Source organism: Capra hircus, chromosome 24 (genome assembly GCF_001704415.2).
Source record: "Capra hircus breed San Clemente chromosome 24, ASM170441v1, whole genome shotgun sequence".
Classification (NCBI taxonomy): domain Eukaryota; kingdom Metazoa; phylum Chordata; class Mammalia; order Artiodactyla; family Bovidae; genus Capra; species Capra hircus.
This window is the reverse complement of record NC_030831.1, coordinates 50,142,308-50,169,997: the sequence shown is the minus strand read 5'-3', so window position 1 is coordinate 50,169,997 and position 27,690 is coordinate 50,142,308. Positions and strand designations below refer to the sequence as shown.

At 46.4% G+C, this 27,690-nt stretch overlaps 1 protein-coding gene and 1 long non-coding RNA gene across 3 annotated transcripts; one reads left to right on the top strand and one right to left on the bottom strand.

Moving 5' to 3' along the window:
* LOC108633780 lies at positions 9,946-20,308 on the bottom strand. The gene is made up of 2 exons (XR_001917144.1): positions 20,089-20,308; positions 9,946-10,311 (listed from the first exon to the last, which is right to left on the bottom strand). It is a non-coding gene; the product is annotated as an uncharacterized LOC108633780 (long non-coding RNA).
* CXXC1 (CXXC finger protein 1) lies at positions 20,576-26,233 on the top strand. 2 transcript variants are annotated; one of them, XM_018039715.1, is made up of 15 exons: positions 20,576-20,814; positions 21,635-21,753; positions 21,856-21,956; positions 22,213-22,448; positions 22,538-22,738; positions 23,126-23,152; positions 23,229-23,474; positions 23,879-23,986; positions 24,110-24,294; positions 24,558-24,765; positions 24,848-24,958; positions 25,087-25,136; positions 25,254-25,350; positions 25,546-25,698; positions 25,817-26,233. In XM_018039715.1, exons 1-15 carry the CDS (start codon positions 20,812-20,814, stop codon positions 25,961-25,963), a joined length of 1,992 nt encoding a protein of 663 aa, XP_017895204.1. In that variant the 5' UTR covers positions 20,576-20,811; the 3' UTR covers positions 25,964-26,233. The 2 variants fall into 2 exon arrangements, with proteins under 2 accessions (XP_017895204.1, XP_017895203.1); XM_018039714.1 differs by having other exon boundaries at positions 25,254-25,698.

Sequence of the window (27,690 nt, the reverse complement as noted above, 5' to 3'; positions counted from 1 at the left end):
TCTTGCAGCATTCAGAGTTAATTTTCTTTACTCACATCCGTGTGCATTCTGCCCTTCCTGGACCCTTATCATTCGGAAATGCTACAATTGATGCCTTACTTTATCCTATAGAAGCAGCAAAACAAGAACATCTCTTACAGCATACCAACTCCAAAGGGTTACAAAAATCTCATGATATTACTCGAAAACAAGCTCAAAATATTGTTTGTTCTTGTTCCATATGTGCACCCTTTGCTTTGCCATTTACCCTACCAGGTGTCAACATGAGAGGACAACAAGCAAATCAGATATGGCAAATGGATGTAATTTACATTTCTTCTTTCGGACAACAAAAATGTGTGCATCATACTATAGACACTTGCACACATTTTCAATGGGCCACTGCATTACATTCTGAAAAGGCTGACGCTGTTATTACTCATTTGTTATCTTGTTTTGCAGTTATGGGATTACCAATTGAATTGAAAACTGATAATGCACCTGCCTACCAATTCGCAAAATTAGCTCACTTTTTATCTCAATACCATATAACTCATACTTTTGGTATTCCTTATAACAGTCAAGGGCAAGCTATCATTGAAAGAGCTAATCATACCTTGCATGATTATCTTGAAAAAATAAAAAAGGGGGAACAAGAGAGATTTATGAAACCTAAAGACGTTCTGAATAAAACCTTACTTACCCTAAATTTTTTGAATGTTTGGAGCAAGGGAAATCTATCAGCAGCAGAGTTGCATTTTCAAGGGAAAGAAGAGGATAAGAAGATCTTGAATACACCTATTTGGTATAAAGATAAAGAGAAAGGTTGGATCCCAGCATCATTAATATATTTGGGACGAGGGTATGCTTTCATGTCTGTTAATAATTACAGGTTTTGGACCCCAGCAAGATTGATCAAAATCGACAGTGGCTGATCCCTTTGTTCAAAAATTCGAAGAGCTTACTATGCAGAGAAGCTTTACTTTCCGTACAAGGGAAGCAACACCTCCTACATGGGGTCAAATGAAGAGGTTGACCCAGGAAGCAGAGAAGACGTTAATGAAGGCGGGGCAACCTCTGAATTCTACCAATCTTTTGCTTGCCATGATGGCGGTAATGACATGTCAGGTAATCGGTGTATCAGCAAGTAATCATACATATTGGGCATATATACCTAATCCCCCATTAGTAAGAGCAGTTTCCTGGGGGGAACCAGAAGTGTAGGTATGTACTAATGAGACTGCCTTCTTTACCCCGCCAGCCTGCGGGGGAATAGAAAAACTATCTCATCATAAACAACAATATAATATTAGTAATTTGACCATTGCAGTGGAAGGTATTCCTTTGTGTATGGGGGACACCCCTTTTGTCTGTCCACTAAGGAACATTCTCATCATTCTTATAATACATGGGGGGTAAAGTATAATAGTTACCATTCTGCTACTTTTACAGTGCTTGTTTCCACCAGGGGATTTAACACCTCGACAGAACCGATAGACATTCATAATGGAAAACACATGTCGCTATGTCCTGTTAACTTTTTTGTTCCTTCTCTAGAATCTTTGGAGTGGGAACGTTGCCGAGGTCATCGACCCTTTAAAGTCATGAATTATTCTGGGGCCATCATTGTAGATTGCAGTCCAAATCATGGGCAATTCTTAGAAAAATGGTCAAATAAATCTCTTAGGTGGCATCATGCATATAGCACTTTGATGGGCAATGATAATGAAACGGTTAAATGGCAGCAATTTGCACTTGTCGCTCCTCAATTACTATTGCAAGGATATCCACACATTCAAGGAGATATTTGGAAACTATGGGCGGTTTCTGGTAATCTCACTATCTGGTCAGGAAACTATACTTTGGACAGTGGTGACTCTTCGGGTCCATTCCATGTTAATTTACATGTAAATAAATCTTATTCCGCAATGGCATGTGTAAAATATCCCTTTGCATTGTTATATGGGAATTGGACCTAGAATGATACTGTGGGGTCTGTGTCATGTGACTATTGTAATCTAACTCAATGTGTAAATCAGTCTTGGTGGGAAGAATTTGAAAGACAAGACTTTAACTCCAATTTCTCGCTAGTAATTGTTAAAGCTCGGACAGAAGTATGGTTGCCTATAAATCTGATTCGGCCGTGGTCACATTCTTTTGCTGTTTCTCATCTAGTAACCGCTGTACAGACTTTGCTACACCGATCTCGACGTATGCTTGGCGTGGTCATTGCTTCGATTCTAGCAGTCGCGTCAGTAACTGCAACGGTGGCGGTAGCAGGTCTTGCGTTACACCAAGGAATTCAAACAGTTGATTTTGTTCGGGACTGGCATAAAGACTCTCATTTGTTATGGCAACAACAGCGAGATTTGGATGCACAACTTGCTACCGATGTGCTCAATCTTCAACACACCGTTTCCTGGCTTGGAGATCAATTGGCTGTTTTATCTACACAAAGTGTGTTGAAATGTGATTGGAATTCTTCTCAGTTTTGTATAACACCTGTATCATTTAACATGAGTGAAGGATGGGATAAAGTAAAATGATCCTTGACTGGGCATCAAAATCTCACTACGGAGATTATGGACCTGGAACGACAAATTTTGTCTACTTTTAGCAGGGCTTTACCTGACATTACGGGGGTCTGATTTGCTGAAAAGTCTTCAAGAGGGAATGAATAACTTAAATCCGTTAGGGCATGTATCCTCACTAATTGGGATTACCTTTGGGAACACTGTGTTTATATTACTTTTATGTTGTGTTGCTTTTCTAGTCTTCCAGCGGTGGTGGAAAGAGAAACAACTAAAGCTCAAAGCAGAGAAGATCCAGACCATGCTACAATTTATAAAAGCAAATAAAAAAGGGGGAGATGAAGGGTTAATAGGGTAGCAGAGATGTGCCTGCAAACGGGTCTCTCTGCTCGGGCTGAACGTGCTTGCAAATGAGGTGTTCTGCCAAAGAGTCTGGACACAGCCTTGAGTTTAATGGTCCCTTGCAAACAAGGGAGCATTCCCTTCTTGTGACAAGAAGGAAAAGAGGGCTTTGGACAGACTCTGCAGTAGACAGGGATTTCACTCCCCTTGCTGTACGATAACATGTATGCACCTGCACTGTACTGAAAAGGCTTATTCATGCAGTGTGGAATTTTGCCTAGGGGGCTTTATAATAATAAACCGCAAATTGTTTGCGCAGTTCTGTTCCTCCGGCCAGAGTGTGTATTGTCTGTCTCTTGTGTGTCTCGTGTGTTTTGTCTTTGTGTCATTTCGCTCGCAACATATTCCAGACCCAAGGTCACTCTTATGCAACTGCAAGGGGCAAGAAGCTGCACTTGACTGCCTTTCCCAACAAGTCGTAAGGGGAAAGCATTCAGTCATTCACTATTTAAGTATGATGTTAGCTCTAGGCTTTTTAATGGATGCACTTCATCACATTAAAAAGTTGATCTTGTACTACACATCTTCCAACTTTGGTTAAATTGTTTATTAGATTCCATAGCTTATTTTTGTGAATTATTTGGGATTTTCTTTTTTTAATTAATTTTTAATGGAGTATAGTTAACTTCCAACAACACAAGAGAAGACTCTACACATGGACATCACCAGATGGTCAACACCAAAATCAGATTGATTATATTCTTTGCAGCCAAAGATGGAAAAGCTCTATACAGTCAACAAAAACAAGACCGGGAGCTGACTGTGGCTCAGATCATGAACTCCTTATTACCAAATTCAGACTCAAATTGAAGAAAGTAGGGAAAATTGCTAGGCCATTCAGGTATGACCTAAATCAAATCCCTTATGATTATACAGTGGAAGTGAGAAATAGATTTAAGGGCCTAGATCTGATAGATAGAGTGCCTGATGAACTATGGAATGAGGTTCGTGACATTGCACAGGAGACAGGGATCAAGACCATCTCCATGGAAAAGAAATGCAAAAAAGCAAAATGGCTGTCTGGGGAGGCCTTACAAATAGCTGTGAAAAGAAGAGAGGTGAAAGGCAAAGGAGAAAAGGAAAGATATAAACATCTGAATGCAGCTTTCCAGAGAATAGCAAGAAGAGATAAGAAAGCCTTCTTCAGCGATCAATGCAAAGAAATAGAGGGAAACAACAGAATGGGAAAGACTAGAGATCTCTTCAAGAAAATTAGAGATACCAAGGGAACATTTCATGCAAAGATGGGCTTGATAAGGACAGAAATGGTCTGGACCTAACAGAAGCAGAAGATATTAAGAAGAGGTGGCAAGAATACAGGGAAGAACTGTACAAAAAAGATCTTCACGACCCAGATAATCGTGATGATGTATTCACTAATCTAGAGCCAGACATCTTGGAATGTGAAGTCAAGTGGGCCTTAGAAAGCATCACTACGAACAAAGCTAGTGGAGGTGATGGAATTCCAGGTGAGCTGTTTCAAATCCTGAAAGATGATGCTGTGAAAGTGCTGAACTCAATATGCCAGCAAGTTTGGAAAACTCAGCAGTGGCCACAGGACTGGAAAAGGTCAGTTTTCATTCCAATTCCAAAGAAAGGCAATGCCAAAGAATGCTCAAACTACCACACAATTGCACTCATCTCACATGCTAGTAAAGTAATGCTCAAAATTCTCCAAGCCAGGCTTCAGCAATATGTGAACCGTGAACTCCCTGATGTTCAAGCTGGTTTTAGAAAAGGCAGAGGAACCAGAGATCAAATTGCCAACATCTGCTGGATCATGGAAAAAGCAAGAGAGTTCCAGAAAAACATCTATTTCTGCTTTATTGACTATGCCAAAGCCTTTGACTGGGTGGATCACAATAAGCTGTGGAAAATTCTGAAAGAGATGGGAATACCAGACCACCTCACCTGCCTCTTGAGAAATCTGTATGCAGGTCAGGAAGCAACAGTTAGAACTGGACATGGAACAACAGACTGGTTCCAAATAGGAAAAGGAGTACGTCAAGGCTGTATATTGTCACCCTCTTATTTAACTTATATGCAGAGTACATCATGAGAAACACTGGACTGGAAGAAACACAAGCTGGAATCAAGATTGCCGGGAGAAATATCAATAACCTCAGATATGCAGATGACACGATCCTTATGGCAGAAAGTGAAGAGGAGCTAATTACTAACCTCCATGAACCACTCCCTCCAGAGCAGAGAGGAGATGAGATAACTTTGAAGGTTGGGAAATAGTTCTTCCCCCAGGGCACAAGGCAGAGGAATTAGACTTTCTTAGCTTGAGTGCCTAGGAATTGATGCTTTTGAACTGTGGTGTTGGAGAAGACTCTTGAGAGTCCCTTGGACTGCAAGGAAATCCAACCAGTCCATTCGGAAGGAGATCAGCCCTGGGATTTCTTTGGAAGGAATGATGCTAAAGCTGAAACTCCAGTACTTTGGCCACCTCATGCGAAGAGTTGACTCATTGGAAAAGACTCTGATGCTGGGAGGGATTGGGGGGCAGGAGGAACAGGGGACGACCGAAGATGAGATGGCTGGATGGCATCACGGACTCGAAGGACGTGAGTCTGAGTGAACTCCAGGAGATGGTGATGGACAGGGAGGCCTGGCGTGCTGCGATTCATGGGGTCGCAAAGAGTCGGACACGACTGAGCGACTGAACTGAACTGAACTGATAGTTAACTTACAATGTTGTGTTAATTTCTGCTGTACAGCAAAGTAAATCAGTAATTTGTTGTTTCGTTGCTAAGTCATGTCCAACTGTTTCATGACTCCATGGACTGTAGTAGCCAGGATCTCTGTCTGTAGGGGAGAAAATACTGGAATGGGTTGCCATTTTCTTCTCCAGAGGATCTTCCTGATCCAGGAGTCGAGTCTGTACCTCCACTGGCAGGCATACTCTTGACCCCTAGCACCACATGGGGAGCCCAGAGCTTTGCGTTGCCCCCTCTGAGGTTCGAACTCAGGACCTTCAGATTATGAGACTGATACGCTGCAGGCAACTTAGTGGTAGAGAAAGAAATCCTCTTCTCCCATATTTGTCAAATCAAAGGAAAACATTCATGAAATCAAAACAATAACCTTTGTATTTGCCATTCTTCTTTGTAATACTACAAGTGATTTTTCAAAAAATCCTTTATATAATGAGCAAATATAGACATATTGTAAATTCATAAAGATTACATAATACATTTGAAAGAAACTAAAAGTCACTGCTGACCCTTTGCAACTCCATGGACTGAATTCTCTAGGCCAGAACACTGGAGTGGGTAGCCTTTTCCTTCTCCAGGGGATCTTCCCAACCCAGGGATCAAACCCAGGTCTTGCGCATTGCAGGCAGGTTCTTTACCAGCTGAGCCACAAGGGAAGCCCAAGAATACTGGAGTGGGTAGCCTATCCCTTCTCCAGCAGACCTTCCTGACCCAGGAATTAAACTGGGGTTTCTCACATTGTAGGCAGATTCTTTACCAACTGAGCTATCAGGGAAGCCCCTATGAATATATGTATAATATATAAAATTATATATTATATGTATAATGTATAAAATTGTATATTATATAATATATAATTGATATAATATATAATATATAAATATGTTATAAATATATGCATTATAATATTAATATTATATTATAAAATATATTATATATTATATAATTAAAATTATATAAATAATAAATAAATGATTATATAAATTGTTATATATATTTATATTCATACCATCTGAGCCACTGGGGAAGCTATAATATAATATATATTATATGATATTATATAATATCATATATAATATATTTATATAAATATATATTTATTTAAATATATTTAAATAATTTAATTTAATTATATTTAAATATAATTAAATATATTTAATTTATTTAAATTATATTCATTATAAATATATAATATATTTATATGCTTATATTTATATATCTATATATTAATGTATATATTTAATTTATTTATATTTATTAATATATTATTAATATATTTATATTTATTTATAGATAATACATTATTATATTATATAATAGTATATTATAACACATAATATATGAATATATTATATATAATATAATATATTATTACATATAATTAATATAATATATATAACATATATAAAATTATATATTTTACATATATTCATGGGGTTTCCCTATAATATAAAATTATATATTATACATTTATATTTTATACATATAATATATAATTTTATATATTATATAAAGGAAAATCCTTTATATAATGAGCGAATGTAAACACATATATTATAAATTCATAAACATTACAAACACACTTAAGAACAAAATATATGTTTTATAGGTACATTTGTTTTTTGAAATGTAAACAAAAACACTGTCCATATTAAGGTAAAACACGAAAAAATTATTTAAAACAATTTCAAAAACACAAGAATTTGTGGGCTGGTTTGTTTGTTTTGTTTTCACACAGTTCCCTCCTATGCTTGAAACCAAAAGAATGCTGGGACAATTACCATTTCTAAAATAGCACAAAACAGAGCCATAACATGGTAGCCTACCATAAGCATCTTGAAAATTGCAAACATTGGTTTTATCTTCCTAAATCATCAGGAGGAGGAAACGGTAATTTGGGGACACAGGAAGAAAACAAAGTCATATCCCAATACTAGGGAAAAAAAACCCACAATTTGGCAAGTGGTGGTGATGACTTCTACTTCAGTTGTGGTGTGAAAGGCCATGCCTGGGAGAGAACAATTGTCACACAAAGGCCTCCAGCATATCTCCCGATGCTGGAAAGATTTCTCTATCGATCCTAGTACTGAGGACCCACAAAGGCAATGAGGATACAGGCTGACAAACAGTCAGATACCTGAGACAGCAGTCTCAGGTCCTCTGGCTGTTAGGGGAAACATGGTTGAAACTGCCCACCCTGGCCAGGCATAACAGTAACCATTTGCATGAGTGATTTATGACAGGAGATCCTGGTAAGGAATATGCAACTAACAAGCCACCACCAAGAGGAATAATTCAGGAAAGGTCAAAAGGAGACAGGAGACACCAGTCCGCCTGTCCTACCAACCTCCCAGAAACCTTCTGACTAAACTCTATTGTGCCTGAGAGATGTGCATGCCACCAGAAAGGACCCTGAGTCAGAATGATTGGCCAGAGACAACCCGAAACTAATCTCATCACCATAAAACCTGAGACTGTGAACCACAAGGCAGAGCGATCCTCCTGGGTTGCCTCACCCTCCCGCCTTCCTCCCGGGCACCCCTTTCCAGTAAAGTCTCTCGCTTGGTCAGCACGTGTGTCTCCTTGGACAGTTCATTTCCAGGTGTTAGACAAGAGCCCAGTCTGGGCCCTGGAGGGCAAACTCCCTTCCTGCAACATGTCCAGGTGACCCTTGCTCCTGATAAGCTGCAAACCCCAACCTGCCAAAGCAGCAGGTTTTCTCAGACTCCTGCTCCTCCTGGTGTCACGGTCCCCAGGGGCCCATGATACACTTCCTGGCTTACTGAGGGTGACCCAGTTCCCAGGCAGCATGCTCTTCACGCCTCCTGTCTCCGGACATGAACTGGCTGGACCAGGGCTCTGTGATCTGGCTCTTCCTAGGTAGAGGTAAAGGGCTGAGTCCTTGAGGAGGAAGAGAGTGGTTTGACCGTGGGCTTCTGTCTTATGCCACAAATCTTGTGACTTTATTAAATTAACATTTGTTAAGTGGAGTATAGGGCTTTCCGGGTAGCTCAAAAGGTAAAGAATGTACACATTGTGGGAGATGACTGGGTTGGGAAGATCCCCTGGAGAAGGGCATGGCAATCCACTCCAGTATTCTTTCCTGGAGAATCCCATGGACAGAGGAGCCTGGTGGGCTATAGTCCATGGGGTTGCAAAGAGTCAGACACGACTGAATGACTAACACACACACACACACACACAAGTGGAGTATAGGAGCAGGATGGTGGCAACAGGACCACAAGAGTAATTAAAATAGATAAGCTTATTACTCACGGGTCCTGGAGAAGGTACACTTCGTCTCTCCAGTGGTCTTCAAGTCAAGACGGTGCAGAGAGGCCGGATGCCTTTATCATAAGGGTCCCTGGGTGGAGTGCTTTGGGCTTCCTAAGATAGGGTCCCAGTGATCCATTCAGACCAGAGTTTTGGTAAGCCACAGAAGGTCTATCTAAGGAGGTGCATAAGGCATCCAGGCGCTGGGATGCAGGAGAGACTGTTGATCACAGGAGCTGTTGGTGAAGGCATTTCAGGAACTTATGTTTGCTTGTGACTCCGTAGCGGCCATAGGGGGTGCGTGCTTGTGTGAGGGGGCTGATGTCAGTTTAAGGTCTCTGCAAACCGCTTGGCCAAACAAAATGCACGAGGAGGCAGCAATACCCAGGAGTAGCTTAGTTACATTCTCCACATGTCGACACGGGTTTCCCCGCGGGAGTGAAGGCCGCCCGGCAGCAGTTTTCAGACCCGGCCAGAAGGCGCAGAAGCCCCACCCCGTCCCCGGGCACGGCTGAGAGTCACCCTGGCGGTGGGTAGCTAAGGCGAAGTCTCTCCAGGGGAGTGCCGGGCTTTGGGACAGCACGGGCCTCTTGTTGCTGAGCTGAGGCCCCTCCAGCTCCTGGCGCGCCCTGATCGCCGAGGGATGCAGGATTTCCATTATGAAAACCCTCCCTCCCAAGAACGGGTTCCGAGGTTGGACGACTGCAGAGGGCGGACGGACCTCACGCGGGACTCGACTTCCAGGGCTCCTTGGCGGGATGAGGAGCTCTAGGAGTGCCCGGGGTCTCCGGTTGGGGCCCCTGCAGCCGATACCAAAGCCGCGGCAGCAGCAGGCAGCAGAAGGGACCCGGCGCGGGCGGGGCCGCGGCTGCTGCTGGAGGCAGCGGAGGGGCCACGGCCACTACCATAACCTCGCTCTCCTTTGCCTGATCTGGAGGGGCACTCCTGCTTCCCCCCATTTTAAGCCAGTACAATAAATAACAAAAATCACAAAAGTCTTCCCGACGTGCTAAGAAAGCCTGAACTGTGCACTCTTAGGATCAGATGGCATGTAACCAACCCTTTATTCCCATTATAAGATACAACTAGCTGTATAAATTAGAGTTGTATTTTGGCCTTCAACTTCTCCAAGAGGAAAGGCATACTACATAGTTTGCCTTCCGAGCAGAAACTGGAAAATATCCAGAGAGGTGGAGTAGAGAATCTCGAAGCCTCAACCGAGAGGAAGTAGCTGGTTTCGGCGTCCTACGTTGCCATGGTCACGCTGCCCTTTTCCGGCCAGGTGCAAACCGCGCAGAGTGGGTAGCCCGGGGCAACCAGAATGCCGCTTCTGGAAACACTCCTCACTAGTCTCTGCGATTTGAGGCATCCTGCCAAGGCGGCGGCTGCTGAAGGTACCCGGTACTCTGAAAATGTAAAAACAACTTCCTGGCTTTCTGGGACACTGGGAGGTGAAAGGCATAACACTCTCTCTTGGCGACCCGGGCAACTGAGGAGTTGGAGGGCAGGGAGCTGGACACGGGAGGAGGAAGGGGAAAAGGAAGGGAGTTAATGACTTGGGCCCTAGATTCCAGACATTTGTCCAAGCCGCCTCCAGTTCTTAGGCCCAGCCTAGCCCAGCTGGACCTGCAGTCAGGACTCATATGAAGAGGAAAGATGACATCCTGTGTTTGTAAAGGGAAAAACTTAAGTCATATTGGACTCTTTCGATCCCATGGACTGCAGCCCACCAGGCTTCTGAGGAAAGAATCCTGGAGTGGATTACCATTTCCTTCTCCAGGGGATCTTTCAGACTCAGAGATGGAACCCAGGCCCCCTGTGCTGAAGGCCATCTCCCTCATTGCAGGCAGATTCTTTACCAACTGAGCCACCAGGGAAGCCCCTGGTAAGCAGGAATTGTGAGTCAAACAATTTTTTTATTCATTCAAAATTGCTTTGGATATTCTGAATTCCTTAAATTTCCATAAGCTTGTTTAATTTTTCAAATAAATAAGGTAGGATTTTTGATAGGGTTTGATAAGGGTTGTGTTGGCCTGCCCAAAATTGATCTACCAGTTGAACACAACCCCTGACAAACACATAAAAAGATCATATATAATCTTTTATTCCCACACTCAACCATGAGGCTGAGCTTTCTATCCGTTGGAGGTATGCTTCTAGAATTCCTACATTACTGCCTATCTTATCGTGTGCTTTGCTGGAAAACTGACTTTTGATTGTTCACTTGCTTAGTTTCTCTTTTTAGAGTCCATTCCACTCCAGTATTCTTGCCTGGAAAATCCCAAGGATGGAAGAGCCTGGTAGGCTACAGTCCATGGGGTCACAGAGTCAGACACGACTGAGCGACGTCACTCACTCACTCACTTACACTCAAATAAACAACCTAGTTATTCAGCTTAAAATAAATAGGTAAAGGAAAGAAAATTAAACCCACTGCAATCAGAAGGAACACTAATAAAGATTAAAGTGCAAATTAATAAAGATTCAAAAAACAAAGAGTTAGGTCTTCGAAAAGATTTTTTAAATGATGAATTAGCTAGAATGACCAGAAGGAAAAACACAGAAGATTGATTCAAATTACTAAAATCAAAAATGAAATACCGACTTTACTGAAGTAAATGATTTATTTTAAAATAGTGTAAATCACTGCCAATAAATTAGATAACTTACATGAAATGGACAAGTTCCTAGAAAGACACAAATTACAAAATATGACTATAGCAGAAATAGAAAATCTGAGTAGACCTATGACAAGCAAAAGGATTAAATTAGTAATTTTAAAACTTCCCACAAAGGCCAACCCACATGACTCCATTGGTGAATTCTATCAAATATTTAAAGAATAATTAATATCAAGCCTTCACAAACTCCTAAAAAAAAAAAAGTAGAAGAGGAAGTAACACTTCCAACTCATCAGAGGTAGAGGCTAGCATTACCCTGATACCAAAACCAGACAAAAATATCACAGGAAAATAAAGCTGCAGACCACGATATCTTATGAGTACAAAGCAATATCCTCAATAAATTACTGGCAAATCAAATCCAGCAACATATAAAAGGATCATACACAATGATCAAGTGGGGTGTATTCCAGGGACGCAAGCGTGGCTTAACGTTAAAAAAAATCCATCTTTATAAATCAATATTTATAGAATATTAGCCTCATCTACAGACACTGAAAAGCACTTGACAAATTCAATAGCCTTTCATGATTCAAAAAACGAAACACTTAACACACAAAGAATAGTAGGGAACTTCATCATTGTGATAAAAAGTCCAAAAAAGCCCATAGCTCACATCATACTTACTGGTAAAAGACTGAATACTTTCCCTCAAGGGCAGGAACACAACAAGGATGTCTACTTTATGTTTCTACAGATTTGCTTTTTCTAGACATTTCATGTAAATGAAATCTTATAATATGTGACTTTTTGTGTGTGTTTCTTTTATTTAGCAGTGTTTTCAAGATTCATGCATGTTATAGCATGGTATATGAGTACTTCACTCTTTTATGTAATGGAATAAGATTACATCTTACAAATATTACAAAAGAGTCAACATGACTTAGTGACTAAACAAAGAGAGGTCTGCCTTCTTCCCTACTTGGCTTTGGGTGGCAATATCTAAGCCCCATCGTGTTATTCCTCACAGGAGTGTCTTTGTTTGCCTGGGGATATTTTAGTCACTTATAGTCAATATAGGTCCATCTAGTGAAACCTATGGTTTTTCCAGTAGTCATGTATGGATGTAAGAGTTGGAGTATAAAGAAAGCTGAACATCAAAGAATTGATGCTTTTGAACTGTAGTGTTGGAGAAGATTCTTGAGAGTCCCTTGGACTGCAAGGAGATCCAACCAGTCCATCCTAAAGGAAATCAGTCCTGAATATTCACTGGAAGGTGAAGCTGAAACTCCAATACTTTGGCCACCTGATATGAAGAAGTGATTCTTTTCAAAAGACCCTGATTCTGGAAAAGATTAAAGGCAGGAGAAGGGGACAACAGAGGATGAGATGGTTGGATGGCATCACTGACTCAATGGCCATGAGTTTGAGTAAACTCCGGGAGTTGGCAATGGACAGGGAGGCCTGGCGTGCTGCAGTCCATGGGGTTGCAAAGAGTCAGACATGACTGAGTGACTGAACTGACTGAACTGATAGTCAATATAGTAATTCAGGTTGGGGCTGGCCATGTCACAAAGTCTAACAATGTCATTTAGGATGAGGACTTTGGGTCACATGGTATTATCTCAACCTCCTAAGGGGTTAAAAACTGAGATCAGGCACATGGGCAATTAACAGTGTCTATGTAATGGAACCACAGTAAAGATTTTGGATGCCAAAGCTCAGGTGAGCTTTGGTTGGCAATTCCATGCATATTGTCCCTGGGAGCAGCTAAGCCTGTCCATGATTCCTCAGGGAGAGGATAACTGGAGGCTCTGCATTTGAAACCCTCCTGGACTCTATCCTATGAATGACTTTATCTGTATCTTCTTCCTGGATACCTATGGGTGTAACAACTTTCAGTGAGTTTGGTAAGTCCTTCTTGCAAATTAGTTAGGGATCCCCAGATTTGCAGTTGGTGTCAGAAGTAAACATGGTCTTCAGCTCAGTTCAGTTCAGTCGCTCAGTCGTGTCTGACTCTTTGTGACCCCATGAATCACAGCACACCAGGTCTCCCTGCCCATCACCATCTCCCAGAGTTCACTCAGACTCACGTCCATCGAGTCAGTGATGCCATCCAGCCATCTAATCCTGGGTCGTCCCCTTCTCCTCCTGCCCCCAATCTCTCCCAGCGTCAGAGTCTTATCCAATGAGTCAACTCTTCGCATGATGTGGCTAAAGTACTGGAGCTTCAGCTTTAGCATCATTCCTTCCAAAGAAATCCCAGGGCTGATCTTCAGAATGGACTGGTTGGATCTCCTTGCAGTCCAAGGGACCCTCAAGAGTCTTCTCCAACACCACAGTTCAAAAGCATCAATTCTTCAGTACTCAGCTTTCTTCACAGTCCAACTCTCACATCCATACATGACCACAGGAAAAACCATAGCCTTGACTAGATGGACCTTAGTCGGCAAAGTAATGTCTCTGCTTTTGAATATGCTATCTAGGTTGGTCATAACTTATCTTGCAAGGAGTAAGCGTCTTTTAATTTCATGGCTACAGTCACCATCTACAGTGATTTTGGAGCCCCCAAAAATAAAAGTCTGACACTGTTTCCACTGTTTCCCCATCTATTTCCCATGAAGTGATGGCACCGGATGCCATGATCTTTGTTTTCTGAATGTTGAGCTTTAAGCCAACTTTTTCACTCTCCTCTTTCACTTTCATCAAGAGGCTTTTTAGTTCCTCTTCACTTTCTGCCATAAGGGTGGTGTCATCTGTGTATCTCAGGTTATTGATATTTCTCCCAGCAATCTTGATTCCAGCTTGTGTTTCTTCCAGTCCAGTGTTTCTCACGATGTACTCTGCATATAAGTAAAATAAGCAGGGTGGCCATAGACAGCCTTGACGTACTCCTTTTCCTATTTGTAACCAGTCTGTTGTTCCATGTCCAGTTCTAACTGTTGCTTCCTGACCTGCATACAGATTTCTCAAGAGGCAGGTGAGGTGGTCTGGTATTCCCATCTCTTTCAGAATTTTCCACAGTTTATTGTGATCCACATAGTCAAAGACTTTGGCATAGTCAATAAAGGAGAAATAGATGTTTTTCTGGAACTCTCTTGCTTTTTCCATGACCCAGCGGATGTTGGCAATTTGATCTCTGGTTCCTCTGCCTTTTCTAAAACCAGCTTGAACATCAGGGAGTTCACGGCTTCACATATTGCTGAAGTCCTGGCTTGGAGAATTTTGAGCATTACTTTACTAGCGATGTGAGATGAAGTGCAATTGTGTGGTAGTTTGAGCATTCTTTGGCATTGCCTTTCTTTGGAATTGGAATGAAAACTGACCTTTTCCAGTCCTGTGGCCACTGCTGAGTTTTCCAAACTTGCTGGCATATTGAGTTCAGCACTTTCACAGCATCATCTTTCAGGATTTGAAACAGCTCCACTGGAATTCCATCACCTCCACTAGCTTTGTTCGTAGTGGTGCTTTCTAAGGCCCACTTGACTTCACATTCCAAGATGTCTGGCTCTAGATTAGTGATCACAACGTCATGATTATCTGGATCGTAAAGATCTTTTTTGTACAGTTCTTCCGTGTATTCTTGCCACCTCTTCTTAATATCTTCTGCTTCTGTTAGGTCCATACCATTTCTGTCCTTTATCGAGCCCATGTTGGATAACCCTTAAACCCTGCAATGATTTCAGAAATAAAGGTGGTTTCTTGGACACCATTTCTCAAATTTTGCAGCATTTATGTTCATGGGGTATATTTGTCTATTATTTTTTCTTGTAATGTCTATTTCTAGTTTGGTGTCAGAGAAATGATTCCCAAAAGGAATTGGGGAGTATTCCTTCCTCTTCTGTTTTCTCAAAAAGTTTATTTAGGATTACTATTTTACACCTTCAATATTTGACACAATTTGCTGGTGAACTAATCTGGACTTGAAGCTTTCTTTGTGGGATGGTCTTTAATCATAAATTCAAATAATTTTATATCAATATGGCTACTCATATTTTCTATTTCTTCATTTGTTAGTTTGGTAAATTGTCTTGCTAAAGACAAGAAATTTGTCCATTTTATCTAAGTTGTCAGATATATTAAGTTGGTATGAAAGTGAAGTTGCTCAGTTGTGTCCGACTCTTTGCGACCCCATGGACTGTAGCCTACCAAGCTCCTCTGTCCATGGGATTTTCCAGGCAATAGTACTGGAGTGGATTGCCATTTCCTTCTCCAATTAAGTGGTATAGACAAGTGAATAATATTCTCTCATCAGTGTCTGTTGGATCTGTACTGATGGCTCTTTATTCATTCATCATGGGGGTGATTTCTGTTTTTTCACTGTGTTTATTAATTAAATTAAATCATATTTAAATAAATATTTAATTTATAATTAAATAAATATTTTAATAAAATATACTTCAAAAATATAGAATTGACTATAAATTTAGTTCACTCAATGATATTAAATTTGTTTAATGAGTTAATGTGCATTTGAATTAAAATTTAAACGTAAAATTAAATTAAACCATATTAAATAAAATATATAATAAATTGAACTAAAATTAAATTGAAATTAAATATGTAAGACACTGAATTTCATACATTAAATTAATGTTAAATTATTTTAAAGCAAATTGCCTGCATGAATAAATCCAAGTTCAATTATGTTAAATTAAATTTAGCTTGAGTAATCAAATTTAGGACTTCTCAGGTTACTCAGTGGGTAAAGAAACAGCCTGTAATGCAGGAAACACAGGAGACATAGGTTCAATCCCTGGGTTGGGAAGATCCCCTGGAGGAGGACATGGCAATCCACTCCTTGCCTAGAGTCCTATGGACAGAGGTGTGTGGCGGGCTACAGTCCATAGGATCACAGAGTTGGACACAACTGAAGTGACTGAACATTCACTTCAGTTCAGTTCAGTTTAGTTGCTCAGTCGTGTCCGACTCTTTGCAACCCTGTGGACCGTAGCATGCCAGGCCTCCCTGTCCATCACCAACTCCTGGAGTTTACCCAAACTCAAGTCCATTGAGTTGGTGATGCCATCCAACCATCTCATCCTCTGTCATGCATGCATACAATTAGATTTAATTTAAATCTGAATTATAATCCCTTATTTTTAAACTGGAAATGAATAAAGTCATTCTGGCTTTGAATGTGGACATGAGGACATTTATAATGACCACAACCTCCCCTTTCAGTGTGTGTATGTGTGTGGGGCATGGAGGGGCTGTACTGATACTTTGTATCTTATTTGATTTTCAGGGTGGCCCACGTTAGAGCATTACCCTGAGGAAACTCTGGCTCTCCAGTCAGAGGATTTTTTTGTCATACATAATATAAATTTAAAAAAACTTTAAAATTAAATTTATGGGGGAGAAAAGTGAATACTTATGAAACAAGAGAACCCAAGTGGACATCGCCAAGAACTGACACTCTGGTGGTGGGTGTTAGCTAGGGAGCAGCAGGGATACCATGGGTTTAAACCAAAGTGAGTTTTGTTTTGCAGAAAGGTGCAGCCACTAGATGTTACCAAAAGGTTACAGTGTATTCCAGTCAACAAGATACTACAGTGAGAGCAAGTAACCAAGTGCCTACTTACTTGCAGTTTTGGGCAAATTAGAGTAACCTTTGTTTCATTATAATGATCATGCCTCTTGTCGCTTAACTTAAAACACCCCCAGGGACACAGTGCTTTGAGAACTATCTCCTTGTTTCCTTGTCACAAGTAGCAAATAATAAATGCCTCTGCTTTATTATTTATTACTTGTGACAAGGAAGTTCTTGATGTGTTTATTGGCTAAATAACCCAAATGACAGACCCATTGTGTCTGCTCAAGGGAAGACTTGATGAAGCTGGTGGTTGCTGATTTAAAAATCTACTTTGGTTCCAGCCATTCTCACCAGAGATGGTCAGGTCACTATCATGCATGGCCTTCAGTTGTTGCCTAGTTCTGATGGATGAGTGCTCTTGTAGAGGCCCAGAGGCTGAATCATCAGGTAGGCCTGGCTAAGGCACTGCTGGGAGGAGTGACAGCTGCAAACAGTGGTGGGAGGTGTCAACACAGATAATCAATAAACAATCTATATTAAAGAAGAGAAGAGAGTTTCATTTGAACCAAGCTGAGGACTGGCCCAGGAGTGCAGCCTCCACCAAGGAAGAAAGCACTCTAGAGAAGCATAATTTTCAATAGTTTTATACAGCATCACAGAATAACTGTACAAAAAAGATCTTCAAGACCAAGATAATCACGACGGTGTGATCACTCAAGAGCCAGACATCCTGGAACATGAAGTCAAGTGGCCCTTAGAAAGCATCATTACGAACAAAGCTAGTGGAGGTGATGGAATTCCAGTAGAGCTTTTTCAAATCCTGGAAGATGATGCTGTGAAAGTGCTGCACTCAATATGCCAGCAAATTCGGAAAACTCAGTAGTGGCCACGGAACTGAAAAAGGTCAGTTTTCATTGCAATCCCAAAGGCAATGCCAAAGAATGCTCAAACTACCGCACAATTGCACTCATCTCACATGCTAGTAAAGTAATGCTCAAAATTCTCCAAGCCAGGCTTCAGCAACACGTGAACCGTGAACTTCCAGATGTTCAAGCTGGTTTTAGAAAAGGCAAAGAAACCAGAGATCAAATTGCCAACATCTGCTGGGTCATGGAAAAAGCAAGAGAGTTCCAGAAAAACATCTATTTCTGCTTTATTGACTATGCCAAAGCTTTTGACTGTGTGGATCACAATAAACTGTGGAAAATTCTGAAAGAGATGGGAATATCAGACCACCTGACATGCCTCTTGAGAAACCTATAAGCAGGTCAGGAAGCAACAGCTAGAACTGGACATGGAATAACAGACTGGTTCCAAATAGGGAAAGGAGTACGTCAAGGCTGTATATTGTCACCCTCTTATTTAACTTATATGCAGAGTACATCATGAGAAACGCTGGGTTGGAAGAATCACAAACTGGAATCAAGATTACCAGGAGAAATATCAATAACCTGAGATACACAGATGACACCACCCTTATGGCAGAAAGTGAAGAGGAACTAAAAAGCCTCTTGATGAAAGTGAAAGAGGAGAGTGAAAAAGTTGGCTTAAAGCTCAACATTCAGAAAACGAAGATCATGGCATCTGGTCCCATCACTTCATGGGAAATAGATGGGGGAACAGTGGAAACAGTGTCAGACTTTATTTTGGGGGGGCTCCAAAATCACTGCAGATGGTGATTACAGCCATGAAATTAAAAGACGCTTATTCCTTGGAAGGAAAGTTATGACCAACCTAGACAGCATATTGAAAAGCAGAGACATTCCTTTGCCAACAAAGGTCTGTCTAGTCAAGGCTACGGTTTTTCCAGTGGTCATGTATGGATGTGAGAGTTGGACTGTGAAGAAAGCTGAGTGCCGAAGAATTGATGCTTTTGAACTGTGGTGTTGGAGAAGACTCTTGAGGGTCCCTTGGACTGCAAGGAGATCCAACCAGTCCATTCTGAAGGAGATCAGTCCTGGGTGTTTTTTGGAAGGACTGATGCTGAGGCTGAAACTCCAATACTTTGGCCACCTCATGTGAAGATTTGACTCATTGGAAAAGACTCTGATGCTGGGAGGGATGGGGGCAGGAGGAGAAGGGGATGACAGAGGATGAGATGGCTGGATGGCATCACCGACTCGATGGACATGAGTTTGGGTGAACTCTGGGAGTTGGTGATGGACAGGAAGGCCTAGCATACTGCAATTCATGGGGTCGCCCTAAATCTGACACAACTGATTGAACTGAACTGAACTGATCTGAACTGATACAGCATCAGAAAAAAGAACATATTAATACATCAAACATGGCAAAGGTACGTTCCTTCCAGGTTTCAACAGCGATGTGTAGTTACAAACTAGCAGACACATAGTGAGTGAGCATGACCTTGGCATGTGGGACAGGAACCTTATCCTCCAAGAAGTACTGCCATTGGTGTCACAGGAATAATAAGAAAGAATGAAGGGACAAAATAGGTGATTAAGTAGTTAATCCCCCTTAGGGGATAGATTCTAAGTAGAAAAAGATGGGAAACTCCCGTAAGTTAACAATTACTGGAGAAAGCAGGTTTGCTTAACCACAAAAGGGAGGCGTTTCTCCCTATCGGAAAGCGGGCATTCTTTAATCGCAGTGGTTAGCACAAATGTACAACGTGTACTTGCTGCTACTGCTAAGTCGCTTCAGTCGTGTCCGACTCTGTGCGACCCCATGGACGGCAGCCCACCAGGCTCCCCGGTCCCTGGGATTCTCCAGGCAAGAACACTGGAGTGGGTTGCCATTTCCTTCTCCACTGCATGAAAGTGAAAAGTGAAAGTGAAGTCGCTCAATCGTGTCCGACCCTCAGCGACCCCATGGACTACAGCCTACCAGGGTCCTCCGCCCATGGGATTTTCCAGGCAAGAGTACTGGAGTGGGGTGCCATTGCCTTCCCCACAACGTGTACTTGACAGATCATAAATCAGGCTGTTCCAGTTTTACATAAAGTTTAGGCCAAATGAGATATAAGCCTGACTGGGCTTCCCCTGCCCCTAATAGGCAAAAATTACCTGTCAGAGGTAATGTGGGACGCATAACGAAGGGACTGCTTTCCTTCCCAGCATAAGGCACACAGTATACGGACGTCCATTAGTAGACGCGGAAAGGAAAAACGACTGAAGAGTGGAAAGAGCTATCTTAGGAACACTTAGCTACTACTTTAGGAACACTAATCCAAAGAGGATCCCCTTCCCTACAGACATCTAGGCAATACCAGCTACCGGCGCCAGAATCCACCGGCAAGATGGCGGCGCCCTCTGGGTGGCCGATTAGGACGCTGCTACTGAGCGTACGATTCCAAAATGGCGGCGTCAGCATGGAAGTCGCGCAGTAGGCGCGACCATATTGCCTAAACATAGCGGCCGTACAGGTAGTGACTGTACGGACTAGCCCAGCCAACAAGATGGCGGCGCCCTTGGTAAAGCTGAACTATAGGCGCCGCCCTGTTTCCCGAGAACACTTGAGAGCACACGAGCTCGGCTGCCGTACGGTGTCTGTAGTCAAGATGGAGGCACCTCGGAGACAGTCAGAGCTCTAGCCGGGAGACACCAACTTGCGTGTCGCGGAACCGACGCACTGGGCCTGCGCAGTAGGAGTATGGTGCCTGGGAGGCACCAGGAAAAGCGGAAGTGCTTGTGGGCGCCTTTGCAACGGCCGCAGACGCCGCCGAGTGGTCTGTGCAGGTTCGCGGGTCACTGGCGGGGTTCGCGAACGGGTGCGTCGGGAGCCAAGAGATGGTAAGTGCGCGGTCCCAGGAGGGAGTCGGCGGTTAGAGGTCAGTGAGGTAGGAAATGGTGGAGTCCATTGGCAGGCTCGTGGGGGTCTGTGGTGATCCATAGCCAGGGACTGTGGGCAGAATGGGGGAGGGGGAGGGTCTGTTGTGAGCCTTAACCCGGGTCCCTGGGTGGAATGACGGGGGTCTGATGGTCCGAATTTTTGCTCGTGGGGGAACCATCGGGGAGTTCTCTGATGAGCCATCATGGGGGTCTGTAATGGAAGTTTAGCGGGGATCCCTGATGGCAGTGCCTTCAGGGTCCCGATGGGGGATTCTTTGTGCAGAGTGGTGGGGAGGTTTTCGAAGAGTTGTGTTGGGGCAGTCTGGAGGGAGCCGTGATGAGTCCGTATCAGGGATCCAGGGGGGCGGGGCCGCCGGTGAAGTTGATCACTCCAGAACCTGAAGGGCACCGTGGTGGGAAGTCTGCCGAATGAATAAAGTGGTACCTATGAGAGCCTGTGATGGGGGGCCCATGCAGAGCCATGACAGGGACAAAATGTGGCGAGTGGCGGGGTGTTTGCAGCGAGCCATTTTATGAGTGGGTGCCTAGTGATGGGGTGTCAGTGGGGTAAGTGATTGGAAAGTCTGAGACAAGAGTGAATAAGCCGATAAAGGAGGTGTCACGGGTGAGCGACGGGGAGTGGTCTATGGGGACCACGACGGAGAGATTTAATGAGGAGCCATGGTGGGGAGTCTGCACTGGGAGACCTGAGATGTGTGGTGAGCTGTGATGGGGCTGTACTAGTCGGATGAGGTGCCATGATGGGGGGCGGGTCCCGCAGGAGGGCGACGCTTCAGATCCAGAGCCTCCAGACGCCGGGGAGGACAGCAAGTCCGAGAACGGGGAGAATGCGCCCATCTACTGCATCTGCCGCAAACCAGACATCAACTGCTTCATGATGTGAGCCCGGGAGAGGCGGGCGGGACGGACACCTGGCTAGGTGGGGTGAGGCTGGTGGGTCCCGCCCCTCACGTCTCCTATCACTCGCCCCGTCCTCCACAGCGGGTGTGACAACTGCAATGAATGGTTTCACGGGGACTGCATCCGGATCACTGAGAAGATGGCCAAGGCCATCCGGGAGTGGTACTGTCGTGAGTGCCGAGGTGAGGGGCAGGCAGCTGGGGCTTCGAGGGAGGAAGAGGAGCCTTCATGGGAGGGTGGGTCATGGGGAGCAGTGGATGGGCGGCTGTGGGCAGAGTGACTGCGGATTGGTGCCCTGTGAGCTGTGATAGAAGGTGCAGCTCTGCCCTGGAGTAGGGAGACAGAGCCTGTGGGTGGGCCAGAGGAGGAAGAAAGAGTTCTGGGGCCCCTCCAGGTCCCCCCAACCAACCCCCACTGGCCTTGCCCTCTGCCGCACAGAGAAGGACCCCAAGCTGGAGATCCGATATCGGCATAAGAAGTCGCGGGAGCGAGACAGCTCCGAGCGAGACGGCAGTGAGCCTCGGGATGAGGGTGGAGGGCGCAAGAGGCCTGCCCCGGATCCGGACCTGCAGCGCAGGGCAGGGGCAGGGACAGGGGTTGGGACCATGCTTGCTCGGGGATCTGCTTCGCCCCACAAATCCTCTCCACAGCCCCTGGTGGCCACGCCCAGCCAGGTGAGTGGCAGTGATGGCTGGGATCAGTGAGGGGCTCCCCTGGGAGGCCCTGCTTGGTCCCTGAGTTCTGTTCTGGGCCCCTCTGTCAGCATCACCAGCAGCAGCAGCAGCAGCAGCAGCAGCAGCAGCAGCAGGTCAAACGATCAGCCCGCATGTGTGGCGAGTGTGAGGCCTGCCGGCGCACGGAGGACTGTGGTCACTGTGACTTCTGCAGAGACATGAAGAAGTTTGGGGGCCCCAACAAGATCCGGCAGAAGTGCCGGCTGCGTCAGTGCCAGCTTCGGGCCCGGGTGAGCATGGGCAGAGCTGGGCGAGGTCAGGTGGGGGTCCAGCGTGTCCAGGAAGAGCCGCCGGAAGCTAGGCGGGGTGGGGTCTAACCGCATTCAGACAGGTGGCGAGCAGCCTGTCCTGTCCAAATGAGCGGGGTGTGACCAGATGTGCCGAGCTGGCAGGGGAACCTCCAGCTCCAGGTGGACAGGGTAGGGCCAGGCATTTCTAGGTGGTCGGGCCTGGCTGGGACAGGGCTGAATGTGTCCTGCTGATGAGCTGTGGGCAGGCTGGTGTGTCTGGGGAGGTGAGGCAAGGCTGGTGGGTGGGGTCAGGCACTTGGCAGGGCGAGGGCAGGGCCCCCCTCCCTCCACCTGGGGCTGACCTGGGCCTTCCTCCTGCCGGCACAGGAATCGTACAAGTACTTCCCTTCCTCGGTGAGTCCAGCCCCCCAGGGCGGGCGGGGCATGCGGGCCGGGCGGTCAGGGCCAGTCCTGAGATTCTGCCCCGCAGCTCTCGCCGGTGACGCCCTCAGAGTCCCTGCCAAGGCCTCGCCGGCCCCTGCCCACCCAGCCGCAGCCACAGCCGTCGCAGAAGCTGGGGCGCCTCCGAGAGGACGAGGGGGCAGTGGCATCTGCGGCAGTCAAGGAGCCACCGGAGGCTACGGCAACACCCGAGCCACTCTCGGATGAGGACCTCCCACTGGACTCTGAACTGTACCAGGACTTCTGTGCAGGGGCCTTCGATGACCACAGCCTGGTGAGCAGGCAGAGCGTCCCACGGTGGAAGGGTCAGCCCAGTTGAGTTCAGTTCAGTCGTTCAGTCACGTCTGACTCTTTGCAACCCCATGAACTGCAAAATGCCAGGCTTCCCTGTCCATCGCCAACTCCCTGAGTTTACTCAAACTCATGTCCATCGAGTCGTTATGCCATCCAACCATCTCATCTTCTGTCGTTCCCTTCTCCTCCTGCCTTCAATCTTTCCCAGCATCAGGGTCTTTTCAAACGAGTCAGTTCTTCGCATCAAGTAGAGGTTACAGAAGCAGAGAGTATCCGTAATGAGGAGAGAGGAGGCAGAGGGTATGGAAGGTTGATGTGGGGACTGAGTAGGTCGTGGGGAGGTCACCAGGAGCACAGGACAATCAGCGTTTGCCTCACTGGCAGCCGTGGATGAGCGACGCGGAGGAGTCCCAGTACCTGGACCCAGCGCTGCGGAAGAGGGCGGTGAAAGTGAAGCACGTGAAGAGGCGGGAGAAGAAGTCTGAGAAGAAGGTGACAGGGTGCAGTGGGTGTGAGGAGGGAAAGGTCGGGGCCTGACGGGCTGGGGCACCGGGGCTGTCAGGGGTCCAGAGACGCCTTCAGCCCTGCCCTGACCCCACGCGTGTCGTCCCACAGAAGGACGAAAGATACAAGCGCCATCGACAGAAGCAGAAGCACAAGGACAAATGGAAACACCCAGAGCGGGCTGACGCCAAGGACCCCGCGTCGCTGCCGCAGTGCCTGGGGCCTGGTTGCGTGCGCGCCGCCCAGCCCGGCTCCAAGTATTGCTCCGACGACTGCGGCATGAAGCTGGCGGCCAAGTGAGTCATTTTGGGGGTGTCGGGGAGGACACGGTAGGGCATGACCGGAGCCCCCAGTCGGTCACGTGGCCACCGTTCAGTCAACCAAGCACCCACCTGTCCGTCCACCTGCTCACGCACCCATCCTCTGTCTGCCCGTTCATTCCCCTGGTTACGCACCCTTTCACCCTTGAGTCCCCTTCCATCCTGCATCGGAGCACCCCGCTTACCCGCCTCCTTGCTGGCTTCCTCCCCTGTGCACCGAATTCCCCACGTCCCTGCAGCCGCATCTACGAGATCCTCCCGCAGCGCATCCAGCAGTGGCAGCAGAGCCCGTGCATCGCCGAGGAGCACGGCAAGAAGCTGCTCGAGCGCATCCGCCGGGAGCAGCAGAGCGCGCGCACCCGCCTCCAGGAGATGGAGCGCCGCTTCCACGAGCTCGAGGCCATCATCCTGCGCGCCAAGCAGCAGGCGGTGCGCGAGGACGAGGAGGTGAGGGCCGCGGCCGCCGCAGCCCGGCGCGGGGCCGCGTGCCTGGCCCTGTCCGGCCTCATGGTCCCCTCCACCCGTGCAGAGCAACGAGGGCGACAGTGACGACACGGACCTGCAGATCTTCTGCGTCTCCTGCGGGCACCCCATCAACCCACGCGTTGCCTTGCGCCACATGGAGCGCTGCTACGCCAAGGTCAGGGTGTCGGCCCAAGGGGGTGGACGGTGTGGGGACATCGTGGGGTCCGTGGGGGGCAGGTGGGCCGTCTGGCGAGGGCCCGCAGCGCACACCCACAGTTCCCTCGTTTGTGCTCGCCCCTCCAGTACGAGAGCCAGACGTCCTTTGGGTCCATGTACCCCACCCGCATCGAGGGGTGAGTGTGGGCGCGTGCGGGGTGAGCGCGGGGTTACGGCGGGGTCGGTGGCCGCCGCCGGTGCAGGCGGGGGCGCTGCTGTCCTCCTCTTCCACGCCCTCCGCTCCACACCCCCAGGGCCACACGGCTCTTCTGTGATGTCTACAACCCTCAGAGCAAGACGTACTGTAAGCGGCTCCAGGTGCTATGCCCCGAGCACTCACGGGACCCCAAAGTAAGGCTTTCCCATCCCCGCTCCCTTCCTCCGCCCATGTTTGCCCCTTCCGCTGCCCGGCCTCCTCACCGTCATCCGTCTCTTTTCTGGGGCACCCCTTCCTTGCATTCCTCTCTTCCCTCTGCCCGCCTCTTGGTTCCTTCCCACTCTCCTCCGAACTTGCAACTTCCCCCACCCACCCCGGCCTCCCTGCAGGTGCCAGCTGACGAGGTATGTGGGTGCCCCCTCGTAAGGGATGTTTTTGAGCTCACGGGTGACTTCTGCCGCCTGCCCAAGCGCCAGTGCAACCGGCACTACTGCTGGGAGAAGCTGCGGCGCGCTGAGGTGGACCTGGAGCGTGTGCGCGTGGTAGGTCCTGACCGCGTGCTAGGCCCTGACCGTGGATGTGTGGATGCCGATGTGGATGCGGCCGCGGTTGGGTGGAGCGGGGCGGAGCCGCTTCTTAAGGCTTCTGCTCCCCACGCAGTGGTACAAGCTGGACGAGCTGTTTGAGCAGGAGCGCAACGTTCGCACAGCCATGACCAACCGGGCGGGCTTACTGGCCCTGATGCTGCACCAAACCATCCAGCACGACCCGCTCACCACCGACCTGCGGTCAAACGCCGAGCGCTGAGCCTCGGCGGCCCACACGTCCTCTCTCCCTGCGCTGCGGGCGGGCCCGGCCCTGGACCCCCGTTTGTCTGGTCTGCCATTCATGTTTCTCCGACGGTCCCCGAGTCCCTGTGCCCATCCGTCCACCGTCTGACTGCCTGTCTGCCCTTACCAGAGGGCATCGGAATTTCACATCTCTCCGTTCTCTGTGCCTGGGTGGGACTGTGGAGTCTGCTCACCCGTGCCTCCCCGAACTCTGGTTTTGTTAATAAAATTTTGATGAAACAAAAAAGATAACTGTTGGTGGTTTCCAAACTTTTCAGTTGCAAATACGTTCCCACGGTCCTAGAGTAGAGGGGCGCACCTGTGTATCAGAGCGGCTCTGTACAGGTGTAGACTGCACGAGGCTGCACGTATTCAGCTGGCGCCCATTCGGTGCTCTGCAGGTCCCACCTTGGGCGTGGGGATCTGGCTTGCTGAATGAGAGTCCAGTGACCTCCACTGCCATCCTGTTATTGTGATACTAGGTGTTTGATCAGCATTCCTTCCATGAATGGCTGATTTATTATTCCTATGTGAACAGGAATCTTCTTACTCTTACGCATATTCTCCAGACCAGAGTTGTATTAAATGATGGACACAAGGCCTTCCTCTTCCCTGCAAAGCCCTCTCTTGGGGTGCACATACACCAGGAGCGCCCCCCACACCACCCCCAATGTCAGGGCCAGTCAGCGCCAGGCACTGCCTTTCCAGGATGGATGCACCCTCGTGGGTTCCACGGACCTGGCCTTTTATCTGCAGAGCAGTATTGCCATCTCCCACTGTGGGAGAAAGAGCTGTGGCCATCAGGGGGCGTGACTTTTCTGGGTGCTCCAGTGACTATTCATCTTGGGAAGTGGTGGGGGGGTGGTGGTGCGGTGGCAGGGAGAGAGGGAGGCAAAATTGCTGTGGAGGAGATCTTAAGTTTTAAGAGAAGATAAAATTTAAGCATAACATGCTGCCTGCCTGTATTGGGCCTTCCTAGTGAGCAGTGTGCGCCTGCCTTATACATTAACCAGACCTCCCCAAAGGCAGCAATGTCTGCTCAACCATAAAGATCAACGTTTTTTCCCCCTTCTTTTGATGCCAGCAATGTAATCCTTAGATTATAACTTTCTTCTTTCCTAATTTTGTAACCTGCAGCTGCTTCCTATGTGTAGATCTGGACTATGTATCTTTGGTGAACTTTATGTAAAATGTCAGTGTGTCATTTTGATACATGATCCTTTGTCTCAAATATATATATGACTGTGCCTTTGACTTCTGTGCTTAGAGCTTTCTGAAAGACTATTTCTAGGGTTGTGATTCTCAGGTTGGCTCAAAGAAAATCATCTATTTCTCCTTTAGATCGACTATTGATTAATTTTTCATCAACGTAAGTCTTCCTCTGTTCTGTGCCTCTCGTTGAAGTGGATATGGCTGACTATTAGGTAAAGAAGCTTGGAGTTGTTGGCAGTCATTTTAATAGGAGTGGCTGACACGGGTATATGGTGATAGGGAAACATTTTATAGGCTACACGTGTTATCAGTCATACTGATTTGTTGCACAAACATTGTACGTGTACTTTTAGAAGTTGAATTAAAGCATGCAGTGATGCACGCCATGAGTAGCTTGAAATGATAATACATAAAATGAAAACGATAATCATCTGTAAAACTGAGTGAAAAAAATACCTAGTCCTGAAGGGAGCCAACTAAACAGATCATTAA